This window comes from Artibeus jamaicensis, unplaced genomic scaffold, assembly GCF_021234435.1.
Source record: "Artibeus jamaicensis isolate MK-2021 breed Jamaican fruit bat unplaced genomic scaffold, CSHL_Jam_final contig_466, whole genome shotgun sequence".
NCBI classification, from domain to species: domain Eukaryota; kingdom Metazoa; phylum Chordata; class Mammalia; order Chiroptera; family Phyllostomidae; genus Artibeus; species Artibeus jamaicensis.
Window position 1 is genome coordinate 20,899,803 of NW_026521844.1, and position 15,012 is coordinate 20,914,814.

General features: G+C 39.1%; 1 protein-coding gene across 1 annotated transcript in view; it reads left to right on the forward strand.

Annotated features, from left to right (window-relative positions):
• ATP13A4 (ATPase 13A4) overlaps nt 1–15,012 on the forward strand; it is a 239,599-nt gene that overhangs the window by 153,620 nt on the left and 70,967 nt on the right. Inside the window, exons 34-35 of the mRNA XM_053667251.1 lie at nt 4,732–4,801; nt 7,985–8,119. Of these exons, the coding sequence (XP_053523226.1) occupies nt 4,732–4,801; nt 7,985–8,119 (205 nt within the window). The remainder of the gene's footprint in view (nt 1–4,731; nt 4,802–7,984; nt 8,120–15,012) is intronic.

The following is a 15,012-nucleotide window of genomic DNA, read 5'->3' on the forward strand; positions in this document are numbered from 1 at the left end:
AAGCGTCTCTGCAGGAAAGATTCCCATCAGCACAGCCACCTCATGTTTGTCCTTATTTATCAAGTGCCAGGCTTTAATAAACATCATACATAATTAAATTTAAATCTGGTCTACACAATAAAGAACTTGACAATCTAATAAGCAAGACAGAAAGTATAGTTTTTCAAATATGAAGAATAGAGGAGATGATATACTGATAAACATGTAGGCGCATTTTATTTTATGGGCTTATCTATTTGGAGAGTAAAGATAGTAAATAGAATGTGTAGCATTTCCCCCCTAATTTTTTCTTATTTTTCAGCATGAGAGTAACTCTGAAAAACTATGATGGATTGAGTGATGTTGATTTCCTTGAGCTTACTTGCATGAAAAGTGAGGGCATGAGATGTGAAGAAAGAAAGGAAAATCTCTGATGACGAAAAGCCACAGAGTCTAAATACAACCTTCTCTTTAGGCTTCCTAGTGGCCAGGAAAAAAAGGGAAAATACACAGATTCACGTAGTTCTCATATTTTAGTAGCAAAAGACAAATCAGGACATCAGGAAAGATCCTTTTATCCTGGAGAGAAACTGTCAGAGGGCATCAGAAAGAAAGGAAGACAATTCCAAGATGCTCTCTGTTCCTAGCTTCACTCATTCATGAACTCAATGCAGTTTTCCCTCTTAGAACCTGTCCTAGACAGGCTCATGGGCACTTGAGGTAGTTCTCTTATCTCATGGAAACAGGGTCCCATGGAAAAACAAACCTACCTCACCAACAGTCTTTCTATTAGGACAGTTTTTAAATTGAGGATCTCTTCAGCTTCTTTTTATTCAGGACTCCCTCCTATGGCCTCCTCTGTTTAATCTCCTGAAGAGAGAAAGGGAATTTTCTGGCAGAGGAGATACTAGGCACCTCCTAATAGCATTAGCTACAGACAAATTACCTTGTTGGTAACCCAGCCCTCTGGGGGGCGGGGGACCTTTGATGGGTAGAGATTGCCAGTTTCTGTAGTGGGTCTTCTCCAATCATGGCTGATTTCAAGCCACTGGTGTGATGTCCCTGAATGTGGAGCTGGAAGGAAGTGCTCACCATAGGCTCAGCGATTCTGCAAGGCCAACCTTAATTCTCAACATTTGTCACAACATTGAGTGAAAAGCATGCCTGTTAGTATCAGAGGAGGAAATTCCATTAATGCTCAGCTCCAAGCTGGTGGAAACTTCAGGAGAAGAGAGATACTGAAACAGAGTGAAAGAAGGATCAAAAGGGAGGCAGGAGAGAGAAAGAGATTAGGGCTGTTCTGAGACCCTATTTCCTCACCCCTCAGGTCTTCTGGGGAGCCAAAACAGAAAAGAAATCATGCTGGTATACCATGATCTTTGTCCCCTTTGAAAGTTCCATCCCTAGAAAACACTGCTGTTGCAGACTTTCTTCCATCAGGCCAGTGCTTAGGAAGAGGAAGGAAGTGATGCTTGGAGTAGAGGAGAGAGGCAGTGTTTAGCATTCAGTTAGAAGTTAATAAATGACTTAAATATTATAATTTGCATGGGGCATTTAAGAAAAACAAAATGAAACATTGAGGTCAACATTTAAAAAAAATTGTTTCATCCATAAATTGGTTCTGTGGATCTGGATCCATTTAATGTATAAAATCACTCAACTCCAATGCCTTGTCTACAGCAAAGGCCCCTGATGTCACCAGTAAGCCTAAGTCCTTGGTCTCCCCTGCGAGATCCTGCCTGGGTTTTCTCTGCTCCCACCTACCTTTATCCCATGTCCTCCTGGTCCTCTGCTTTCCAGATCCTCATGCCTGGGAATTTTTTAAAAATTCTGTAAATCTGCTTCCTAAGAATTCCAGAATTCATGCCAGAATCCCCTGGCACAGCATTAACAGTTTGGAAGACTACAGATCTCCCTTCCACTCTGTTGGACACTCACCAGTACGGAAGCAGGGCAGTCATGTGTGGCTTGGAAAAGCTCATCAGCCGCTCTGACACAGTCCTTCTCCCTTGAGGACCACTCCAGTCTTCACCATCTGGAGCCTAAAGTGTCTAGCACATGGCATATTCTCAACAATCATTTGGTTAATAAATTGATAAATGAATGAACACATGAATGAATGATCAAATTTAAAGAGATAGAGACCAGTCCTGGCTGGTGAGGCTCAATAGATTAAGATTACCATGAGAAACCATCTCACTACACAGAGAAAGCAGAAGTACATCAGGCCTTTGCCTCATTCCTTTCTAAACTGACTTTGCACAGCCTGTGTAAACTGAATTTTAGCCTTGTTAGGGGAGAGGGTAGACATGGGTCACAAAGAGACAATCCTCGCTGATTACGCCCAATATCTAGGGAACATTCTGTGTCAGATGCTGTGCCACTAGATTCTGGATACACAGAGTTGAAAGAGCTCCATCCCTGCATTAAAGAGTATCTAGGAAATTTAAGGGGAAAGACATAATTATAGGTAATGATTCAAGGAGGCACGTGCTGTTATTAAGAAAAGAAGGGTTGTCTGGTATAAGGAAAAATACAGTTAATTGTAACTAAGGGAGTAGAAAAGACTTCAAAGACAGCTGCTATTTTTTTTAATTTTGATTTATTTATTTATTTTTAGAGGGGGGGAGGGGGAGAGAGATTGATTTGTTGTTGTATTTATTTATTCATTCATTGGTTGCTTCTTCTATGTGTCCTGACCAAAGATCGAACCTTCAACCTTGGTATGTTGAGATGACATTCTAACCAACTGAGCTACTTGGTCTGGGCAACAGCTACTATTTATTGAGAACTGGTCATGTCCTAGGTACTTGTGCTAAATGCTTTACACATTTATCTCACATGTCATTGACAGCAATTTTATTAGGCATGTATTATCAAACCCATTTATATATAAGGAACCAAGGCTCACCCCTCAGTCATCTATTCATTCATTCAATAAATGATTCTTGAATGTAGGATATGTATTTGACCCTATTTTATGCATTCAGGATTTGACAATGTCCTGTAGAAGCTTATATTATAGTGGAGGGTACAGTCTATTGTTTGCCTGCTTATTAACTATAAGAAAGTAAGATGTAATTTTAGATTATCAAATGCACTTTAAAGAAAGATGAGATAGATTAAGGAGATACAGAGAATGTGACTTGGGGGTAGGGGTAGCTATTTTAAACAGAATTATTAGGGAAGGCTCCAATAAGGAGGTGTTATTTGAACAGAAACCTGAATGAAGTGAGGGAGTGGGCCACGCAAAGATGCGAGGGGAGAGTTGTGCCATGTGGGCAAAGCAGCAAGTTCAAAGGCTTGTCTAGATTCAATCCCAAGTCTGTTAGATCTTGAATTTTCCCATACTAGGCGCTATTGTCAGATTTGGCTCTCAAAGGCTGAAAAGGCATATTCAAAGTGAAGAATGTGGGAAGGACATTCTAAGCAGAGAAAGAATGAGAGAAGACCAAGTTCAGGGTTTTGAGAAGTTCTGATCCTTGGCCAACAACAAGGCATTTTCATGGATCATGGAAAAGAATTCTGAACACCAAAGTGACTTGAGTGATGGTCTCTTCCAAGGGTGAGGTTTAGAGTCTTGTGAAGCCAAACAACAGCATGTGCAGTTTGATCTCCCTGCTTCCCGAAATCCCTGAGCCTCAGTGTTGTCATAGCATGGGGTCAGAAGACCTTGGACTGAGTTCTCTCTGACCACCACAAAAAATAATTGTACTTGGAGCAACAAGTCTTAGAAGTTGGACAAACTTGGACGTACTCCCTCTGACACCTTAGACCAAAGATCCATCTGCAGATTTTGACCTCTGGTCCTTCCTTCCGTGAGGCAGAGTGAGGAGTGGAGTCCCATAGACATGCTGTGAGGTGTGGCTCTGCTTCCTCCTAGCTCTGAGATTCTGGGAAAACTGCTTGGTTTTTCTGAACTTCAGTTGTGTTTTAATAAAGATGGTAATGTGCAACCCCATGGGATAGCATGATGATTAAAGGAGGTAATGTATAAAAGGCTCACCTCAGGTTCTCACACCGTCATCTCTGCTTAAAAGTCACACTGTCATGATGAATGTTAGCTTTATTCACCTTTGACAAAACACACAAACGGAATGGTTTTTCCCTTTGGCAAAATGGGGATATTAATTCTTTTTTGTTTTGAACTATTGTGAGGACCAAATGAGAGAGTCTTTCACAGGAGCTTTGAAGATTGTAAAATGCTACACAAACATGAGGGCTTCCTTTTTGTAATGTGCATATGTGTGGACTTACAAGGTGTTAGTCATGAAAACCATATATGATCTTCTGGTTTGTTAGCTCATTCACTCACGTATTTGTTGAGCTCCTATCTTAAGGGCCTGTCTCTAGGTGCTGGAGACACCAGGGTAAGATAGACATGATCTCTAACATCAAGAGCAATCTAGAATGCCTGAACATTCTAGGAACATCTTTGTATCTATGTTTTTTTAGCTGGTCTTAGAGCATTATAAAAATTTTTAAATAATGCAAGATACCTTTCTAACTTCATTTTAGCCCTTGAGTTATACTATACTGTACTTAAGATATTTTTTTAACCAGGAAAACAACTTGATCTTCACCCACTGACTTTCATTTTAAAAATATACTGGTGTTTTAGGATTTACACATTAATTGTTCATTGAGAGCACAAAATCCCCCAAAAGGTAGACAAGTGACTTCTGCTTGGCCTGTATTCATTTATTCATGAGTTTGTAGATGTGACACTAATAGACAATCAATCTCCTACAGAAGACTAGTGTGCGGGCCCAATGCCATCGAGGTTGAAATCCAACCCATATGGAAGCTGCTTGTTAAACAGGTAACTACTAACGGTTTGCTTTTCTTTTTTGGGGGGGGTGAGGGGAAGCTCCCATCCACTCTCATTCTTTACCTTTTTTTGGTGGATATAGATGCAGATTTATTTTAAGAAGTTGGTTCACAACTGTGAGGGCTTGCAGACCTGACATCTGTAGGGCAGGTGGCAGTCCATGAGCGGGGCAAGAGCTGGTGTTGCAGTCTTGCATCTAAAATGTGAAGGGCAGCTGGTAGGCTAGAAACTCAGGCGGGATTTCTATGTTACTGTCTTAAGGTAGAATTCCTTCTTTCCTGGGAAATCTCAGTTTTTGCTCTTAAGGCCTTCAACTAATTTAATGAGGCCCACCCACACTATCAGGGCCAATCTCTTTTCCTTATAGTCAACAGATTGTGAAAGTTAATCCCATTTACAAAATGCCTTCACAGAAACATGTAGTCTACTGTTTGGCCAAACTGAGCACTATAGCCTAGCCAAGTTTATGCATAAAATGAACCATTACAGTAGCCTTTTTATCTTTTATTTCTTTTAACCAGCTTACTTTGGCTGTCCTTCCAAACATTCAGTTCTGTCTCTTCTTATCTCATCCTTTACTTTTTACTTTCTACTGCTCAGGGGAACCCTAAGCAACACGTGGGTTCTTTGATGTGAACAAAACCTGTGTGTTGTGTGAATTCTTTCTGTTATTCCCCAATTGCCTTTAGTCTACCTGTTTCTTACCTACTGGGGCCCTTTACTTAAAAACATATATATATATATATATATATATATATATATATATATATATATATATATAGTCCCAGAGTTTGTAACTGGTCCTTTTAAATAATAATTTGTTTTAAATTCAAATCTACTTTTTAAAATCCCTTCTTAGTGTGATGGAAGAGTTCTATTTCACAATTTCCTATTTGTTTTTCTTAAGTTTTTGATGGTGGTTATGGTGGGGGGGCAATGTTATGATTTCTATGATGTCTTTGAGGATTTTAGATGTTTTATTTAGGTCTTTTTAATATTTCTCTGCTGTTTCCATTTCCTGAGAATGACTTCTTCCTTTATTAGCAGGGTTTTTAAATTAATTAATTAACTTACTTTTTTAGTACTTTCTTTGTATGCTTCAAAGTTACTTTATCTTTTTGCTAACTCACCTTAAGTAGGATTTTCCCCCTTCATTTTTGTCTCACCCTCCCTCTTTGATTGCTCTTTTGCCATTTACTGGTGGTTCCCTCAGGTCCCCAGCTCAGAACTCAGGTTCATATTGGAGATGGGAGCTCTGCCCTCTGGGGATCTCCCTGTTAGATGCAGACTCCGAGCCAGGTTGGGGCTTAGAGAAGTTCACAACTGCACCACCAGCTCCGTTCTCTCCTACTTCACTCTCCACCGGTGAGCCACTGATTGTTGTGACTTTCCTCAGCCTCTGCTCTTGGGTGGGGACCCACCAGTACCCCTGTTTTCCCCTGCAAGCTTGGGTTCTGCCCACTGCCACTCATGGGACACTTTCGGTCTCGTTTCCCCTAGACCTAAGCCTCTGGTGATTGCTCTTTGTCTTTGTCCGGAACCCAGTACACATCAGCCCCCACTCAGCTGCATGTTCCTAGTCTAGTCGTAGTCCACGAAGATGGTCATTTTACTTTTGAACATGGTCACATCCTTTATAAAATAAATTTTTTGTTAGACGTTTTCTCTTAGGTTTACAGCAAAATTGAGTGGAAGGGGCAGAGATTTCCCATATCACACACGTTCCCACAGAGACAGTCTTTGCCACTCGGAGAAAGCAGGCTGCTTTTCCAACTTCTTAATCAAGTACATTTTCAAATTACCAGAGACTCTCCCAGGTGTCAGGTGGTGTATTTTGAAAGGAGTGCTAGTATTTTCTGGCACAAATTTACAAGGCCTTTAGTAGAAGAAAACTGTTTTTTCACATTTGACTTCAAAAAAATATTGACTAAGAGCATTACATTAATTATGATGGTGCCATTTCTTCTACAAGAAGTATTTAAGCAATTTTCTACTGAGTTTGTATGAAACTGAAAATTGTATTATTATTAGTGCATAATCTACCATTAGACCATTTTATGCCAAGCAAACAGAAAAGCTGTAATTTGTAAGAGAAGCCTGGTGCAATGGAAATAATAAGAACCATTAAAGAACAAAAACTCTTTTAATGTATAAAATATATCCGAGGGTTTAAGAAATTCTTAAGACACAAGCTATTACTGTATTAACTAGATATGAGTTCATTTTTAGGACTAACATAGAAGTTTATTTAGTAATTAGAGAATTATAGAAAATAGAGGTAAGAGAACAGCACTGGTTTGAGGTATTTCATGTAATTTATCACCCTCGTAAAGAGCGCTTCCCCAAGACGACGGTCCTTGCTCTGCTCCTCGGTTCTCACGACCTGTCTACGTCCCCAGACTTTGCTGTGCTCCACCGCATCAGGCTGCCCTCTCTGCTACCATTATTAACTGTGAAGTCTGTAGGACCAACGTGGGGGAAATGAGGGAGTGAAAGCATTTGAGCATATTACCAAAAATAGCTGCATGGATGGCCAGCTTTGGGGCTGCCAATACGTTCTGCCTGTGATTTTTTCTGCAGGCTGGGATGAGGCCTTTTTCTTCACTACTCCTCCTGTTCAAGGGAAGGCCTATGCTGGCTTGGCTGACTCTCAGGGGATCTTGTTAAGACCCGTGACATACCAGTGTGTTATCTTAAAAAGTGACCTGCATAAAAGTAGGTTCTTTAATTTTTATTATACAACTTGACTGAACCTATAGTATGTGATATGTGAAAAGAAGAAAAAAACACTGCAATAAAAATCTTCAAAATTGAAGTTGGATTTTAAAAGAAACTAAATCATGTTTCTTCAGCACTATACGTAAATCTGTTTAAAAAGGTAAGTTGTTGGATTTTGTTATTGGTAACATATTTCTGAAAATTCAAAATAATAAGAATGATTAGTCTATGGCCATGGCTTTGAGTGCTTAAAATAATTTTGGTTCTACCATATTACATACTTTGTGCTTGACATTGTCTCCACCAAAATTAATGGAGTTCTAAGTGCATTCTTAAATATCAGAGGTTGTTGTGTGTTGTAAAAAATGGGAAATGCCATTCTATAAAGAAATGACATCATCTTGATTGCTACTAAGGTCCATGCAAGTGACCTAAATGTTATTTTTGTACCTGCAGGTTTTAAATCCATTTTATGTGTTCCAAGCCTTCACCTTAACATTGTGGCTGTCTCAAGGTTACATAGAATACTCTGTGGCCATCATCATCTTGACTGTTCTCTCCATTGTCTTAAGTGTGTATGATCTGAGACAGGTAAGAGCTAAAATTGCCGTTGGATGCTATTTGGTTTCTATCTAGATAAGAAGCAAAATGTATGACATTTCCATTGGCAGCAAGGAGTTGCTTTGTTAAATATATGAGATAACAAAGAAAAAAGCAAGGACTTACTAAGTGTGAGATCTCAGGAAGAAGGCTGTAGGAATTCTAGGTGGATTTAAATGTCTTTGCAAACTCTGATTAGCAGCTGAAGGCAGCATTGAATAGTATATTTAGAGGGGCTCTGAGGCTGGGTCTGAATATTATGGGAAAGGATGACCTGATGGATTCATGACGCCAGCCCCAGTTTGAAGAGAATGATTGGAAACACCCTAAATGTGCGTTTTAGTCAAGACTGTTTCAAGTTTGTAGTGATAGAAACCCAACTTGAACTAAATCAAGCAACTCACATAAGCCATTTTAGGGTTGTTTTCCTTTGGGCGTGGATAGATTCAGGAACCGTACTCAACAATGGTTAGGAAGCTGTTTCTGCTTGTCTCTTCTCCCTGCTTTACCAGAACGCTCCTGGCTGTGGTCTGTGGCCTGGTGCTAGCTTGGGACCTCTTCGCTATCTGTGGTTCAATAAGTACTACTGAACTGCACAGTAGGCACTTGCAAATATTTTATAGTAATTTGATGCTGTCCCAACATTTTTCCATAAATTATGGTTTGAAAATTAATGTTTTACTATACCTGGTCTTTACACCTAGATAGAGACTCTCTGCACAGTGGCAAAGGTGGCCATAGCAGTCTCCGTATATTGTCTTCAGGGCCCATGATCTCAGATGAAGAGAGAGATCTTTTTTACTAATATCCATGTCAGTATCCCCCCAAAGACCCTGGCTGGGGCAGCTGGAAGCAGAAGATAGCAGTGCCAAATGCTTTCATCTGCCTCCAAACCCTCTTTCTTTGAGCTCTTTTAATTCAGTATTTCAACCCATGTTCCTTCCTGTGGTGAGATATGCTACTTTTCTTTGTGACTAAATGTTCTCCTATTGTGGACTCCAATTCAGTTTCCACTAGGTGTTTTATGTTTTTCATGAAAGCACATTCCTAATTGGAACATGTTTTTTGAGAGATTCATAGTTCCCTTCACTCCTGAAGCCCCTCTTGGGCTGTCCTGCTAATTCCTAGCTAGATTCCTGTGTAATGTCAATCATTCTCATTGGTGATCGTAAGTTTATGGTTTATGACCTCTCCCTCTCTCTTACCATCTTTGTTCATCTTATAACCATTTTAAATCTTTCTTTAAAAAAATTTATGTATGACATAGCAACACATTCTGAAAGAGTATTTAGCTGAATATATTATAATTCTACAGCCCCTCTAAATCTCAGATATCTGCCACATCTTTTGAGAAAACATTCTACTACTTTACTTAGAATTCATCATACTGAATCATGAGACAACCCCAAAGGAATGTCTGACTGTCTCTGTTGTACATGTTGAAAGCCTGACTGTAGAATTACTCTTTGGGCAAGGGGAGCAATGGTCCTTGTGTCAGCCCATCAATGCTGGTGAACTGTTGAAACCATCCAGTCTCATACCTCAGTCTTCATAGAGAAGAGGAAACTAAGATACAGGGAGGTTGTCCAGATCATAAAGTGTGTTGGTGACAGACTCAGAGCTCCTGGCTGCTCCTGGAGTGAAATTCTACTGTCTGTGCAATATTTCCTTAGCAGAAAGCCCTTTCCAAAGTAGCCCAATAGCTGGGGTTCAAGCCAAGCATTAAGTGTGAGAGGAGAGATGAGTCCTAGCTGTTGGCAAGGTAAATCCTGACCCCATGTCAGGAAGGCAGACACGAAGGCATTCAAACAAGCCGAACTGAAGGCAACCTCACTCCCACTCTATTTCAGTTGCTCTATAAAATTAGATCTAATATTGGCTTTTTATCTATTGGCTTTATCCTTTGTAGGATGTTCTATCCTACAAATGTTGAGTTATTAAGTGTTTGATGAGAAATAAAAGAAAATCAATATATTTAAAGAGTTAGAAACAGGCACTAAAAATGAAAAGGTGAATGAACAGAGCCAGTTTGATCTAGAAAGTGAGGACTAGAGGGCTTTGTTTGGTTAATTATTCATTTGTTTTTTGTTTTGTTTTGTTTTCTTTTTTGAATAAGCAACTGGGTGTTTTTGTTCATGAACTAATTTAAACCACAAAAATATTAACAGTGTTCAGTAGCCTCCCTTTGAGGGTCGCAAATCCTTTCTGTCTGGCTGTCAAGTCAGGGAGCAGAGCAACTGCCCTGGCGAATGCTGAGCACTGGAGCAAAAGCATGAAAACAGACACCGGGACAGTACAGGACTGGGCGCGTTTTACTCAGCCGCCATGGAAAATTAGAGTGTCCCACACTTTTACCTTTGTCGTTTGATAAGGGCATATAATGTGAAGCCCACAAATCAAATTTCTAGTTACTGGTTTTTGAGAAATCTTTGCTTTAATAGAATATCTCATTTGATGTCTGCAAGTCACTCATCTGCTTTCTGGCTTAAGTCAAACCTCAGTCCACACAGTACTTTCCACTGAGTGTTTTATTCTGTTGAGAAGATATGTACACACCCTCACCAAAATATATGATCACACACCATCTCAGGGTCCTGAGAGAAAATGCTGAACACTCAGAACTATTGTCAGGGAGATGTTAATCTAGTTAAGTTAAAAATCTCCCCTCACCCCTCCTATTTGTGTTACTTGATACTATTTGTTACTCCACACTTTAATGATCAGCTTCCTAGCCTATGAGTTTGTGTGTGTGTGTTTGATGTTATAGCTGCAATTTATGTGCCCAGTACATCATGAGCACTGGCCAAACATTAGTTCATGCTATCACTGATGTTGCTGTTGCTGTTTACATGATTATTCCCAGAGTGGAGAAAGTAAGTGATGAAAAGATGGGAGGATGCACAGAGATGGAAGGAGGAGCCCTACACAAAACTTGAACAAGGAAGCACCACATCACAGGGCTTCTAATTACCAGTGACTCCCTCTTCGTGTGACTCTGGACTCTCCTCTCCTGCTTGGGCTCACTTTTCTCAGCTGTAAATGGGGGTGGCTAAACTCTTGTTCTTTAGGTCCCACTGCTTTAGGATTCTATCATTTTCCCACAGCCACCAATAAGGAATTCAAAAATAGGATCTTTGGAAACTTTAAAACAAGACTAAGAAACTTTCTGGCCCCTGGAAATCTGGGAGCACTTGTTGCAGACTTGAGTAAATTACTGTAGGGCCCTACTAGACACTGAACCGACTACCCAGACAAACTACAAATCAGGATTTGTGCACACAATAGAAACCTACTTAAACTACTTTAACCACAAAAGGCATACATACTATAAATATGCATCAGTAGCTCATGGAGCTCAAGTACAGAGGGACTTTACCAAAGGCTGAACCCAAGAACTCGGGTTGCTCCCTCCAGCCTCCAAGTCTACGACAAAGATGGCATGAAGTACACATTTTGGGGAAAGTGCCCTACCTTCACTCCTCTTCTCTGAAAACTGAGCGCACCCAGAGCTGTGGCAGCCTGCAACTAGTTTGTTCCATGTGGCTCTGTCCCTCCACTGCCACTGTTTATTGGTGCCAAGGGCACTTTGAACCAGTGAAATCCAATCCATCAACAAGAGTGAGGCCAACAAGTCTTTTTGCTTAAGATCTGAAAATAAGAGCTTAAAGCTGCTGCTCATTCCCTGTTAGGACCAGGATCTGAGAAATGATGTATAGCTAGCTAGAACCAGGGTGGCCATAATTGTTTCCTGAGTATGGACAAGCAGAGAAAAAACTTTGGCACAGAAAGAGCAAAAGAATGAACCAAATATGCAGTGAGACTCAGAGGTGAGCAATTTGCAGTCTAGCAAAGACAGGAAGAGTAACCTGGGCCTCATGGCACTTCCTGCTCCTATTCGGAGCCCTCGGGAGACTTGGCTGCACCCTCCACCTTAGGTTCCTAAAACATCCTTGAATCCTCATAAATTCTCATCTTCTGCCTAAACCAGATTAACAAGTTTCTCTTACTTACAATCAATGAATCCCAAGTAAATGATGGATTATGCCCCCTAGAATGTTCGTATATACTTCTCCTGAGTCAAATACTGACTTGGTCCCACACATTTCCCATCTCTGTGTTTATGACAAATTTCAGTTTCTCTTTGAAATCCTTTTACAATGTCCATTTCTTCCTTTGGAGTGCAGGTCTATCTTTCTTTAAGGAACCAAAAATAAATATAGATATTTATGTGTAAGAGTTAAGGGAAGGGTTGTAGAAAAAATGCAGTTGATTCTGTACTCTAGAAAGCCATGTTGTAGTAAGAGAATTACTTGAGATTTCCTGAGTTCTTGACCTATTAAATAAAAATATCTAGGGTAATAACAGGAATCTTCACTTTTTAACTGTTTTATAACAGGTGATTTTTATTTATTCTAAAGGTTTAAGAGCTATTATTTTAGGAGAATTCACAAAAAAGGCAAATTTAACCACTGAGATCTCAAATACATCTATCAACTTATTTATTTATCTATAAATAAATTTATTTATTTAATCATCTATTTAATAGATAATTTATTTATCTATTTAATTATTATCTGAACATGTTTCTTCATTGTTTTTACTCTATAAAATAAACAGAAATATGATTAATTTATGTAGTTATTAATTTGTTTTACTAAATTAATTAATGCATAATTTATTAATTTGCATTTAGTATTTATTAATTTGTATTCATTAATTTGTTTTACTAAAGGAACATCTTACTACAGTCATTAATTTGGAAGTTGCTTTTCTTTTTTTTTACTTTACAACATACAAAATGGTCATCCACCAAGTAAGCAAATACTTCTGGATGATGTTTAAAAATAATGATATAATATTACATGGTACAATAATTTACTCAGCCATTCTATTACTTATGAAAAATAATGAGTTCTCTCTTCAATTTTTTCCACCATAAATATTTTGAATTAAACATAACCACTCTATAGGTGTGTCCTTATATACTAATGTTTATATTTTAGCCCAGTTGCTAAATCCAAAATATGTATATTTTGTATGCTCATAGGTATGATATTATTTCTCCCAATTAAATAATTTATTCTCCTTTCAGAAACAGATGAGAGTATTCATTTCCCCAGATCTTCACCAACATTTGATGTTATATGTTGATATTTAAAATTTTTCAATTTAATATGCTTTTAAAAATTATCTCATTAAAATTATATCTTAATTTATATTTCCCCAATTACTAGTGAAAAGAGATACACTTTTCTTTGTCTAATAACAATTCATATTTTTTCTATTTACTGCCTCTTTATATTCATCAGGTATGTGGAAAAAACTTTTTTAAAAAGGATTTTATTTATGTGTTTTTTAGAGAGAGAGGGAGGGAGAGAGAAAGAGAGGGAGAGAAACATCAATGTGTGGTTGCTTCTCATGTGTCTCCCTACTGGGGACCTGGCCTGCAACCCAGGCATGTGCCCTGACTGGGAATCAAACCGGTGACCCTTTGGTTGGCAGACTGGCACTCAATCCACTGAGCCAAACCAGTCAGGGTGAAAATTTTGATTTTTTAGTCTTTTTTTTTTCTTGACCTTGACATTGGTCAGATATTTAAAATGTGTCTAATCAAATATATTTCTCTTTTCTTTATGGTTTCTGGTTTTCCTGATCTGCTTCTACATGTGTCCTCTTCTACAACTTTTTTCTATTTGTAACTTTTTAAATATTTATTTTCAAATCCTTTTTAAAAGTACTTTAAACATTTAAGATCTATATTTTAACAGAATTCCGAATGCCTGTGCTCAAAACACTGACTAACTTGGGAACAGCAGATTTGATGGCAGTATTGCAAAAGACTTTTTCAAGAAGCAGACACTAATCTTATTAGCAGTTAGTATTTATTAAATAGAAGCTTATCCAACCTAACCCGTAGAGCATCTTGTGACACTAAACAAAAAGGGCCAGCTTCCTGAAACTGTATCTTTGCAATTTAAATCACAAATACTCAACAGTCAATATGTACTTAGCATTTTATAGTTTGGAATGGCTCCCTCATCCATAATGTTTGTGCTGTGTGGGGCATAGCAAACATAAAATAATACCTGCACAATTGTTCTACCTTCCATCACCTGAACAGGAAGGACAGGGGATTCAGAGAGGTGAAGTGACTTGCTCATACCCTAGATCTTGGCCACAAGTTTCCTGACTCCAGGTCAAGAACAACAAACTGTCCTGGAACTGAATGCAGGTCTGGCTGCTTGCTGCTATGGAAGCCAAAACTTAAGAGGCAGGTGCTGATGTAAAGGAAAGTGGTTTATTTTCAGGTGCCTCCCACCTGGAAGATGGGGGAGTCTTGTCTCAAAGCCCATTTCTACCTCTGAATGGAGGCAAAGGTTTTTATAAGGAGGGGGAGAGGAACAGAACAAAGAGATCAAGGGAGGGGGTTGAAAGTTCTCTACATGCAGACAAGCACAGTCCATTCTTGTAAGGCAAGAGACGGCCCTGTGTGTAGCATCCTGACTTCACGTCATCCTGGCTCCATGGATGAAGATCCCCAAATCTCCTGGAGCTGGCATGCCTTGCCTAAATAAAGGTCAGAGTCTGTGTTCTCTGAGGTTTTTTGCTAGGAGTCTTATATAAACATGCTGTTTATCTACAAGCTACATATTAGAGTCAGCAGTTACAGAAACAATGTCAAAAGAATGGTGGGGTGAGCTACGATTTCCCACGGTTACAATGTTACATTCATTGAGCACAATTTCAAAGAGTCCCACGAGCTTCCTTGGGGTCATAAATGATTGTTTGGTAATTTTATAACAAAAGCAGATTTGGGGAAGGGTGTTGGTAGGAATAAAGGAGTGTGTGCTTCCACCTCCTACCTACCATGCTAAACAAATATG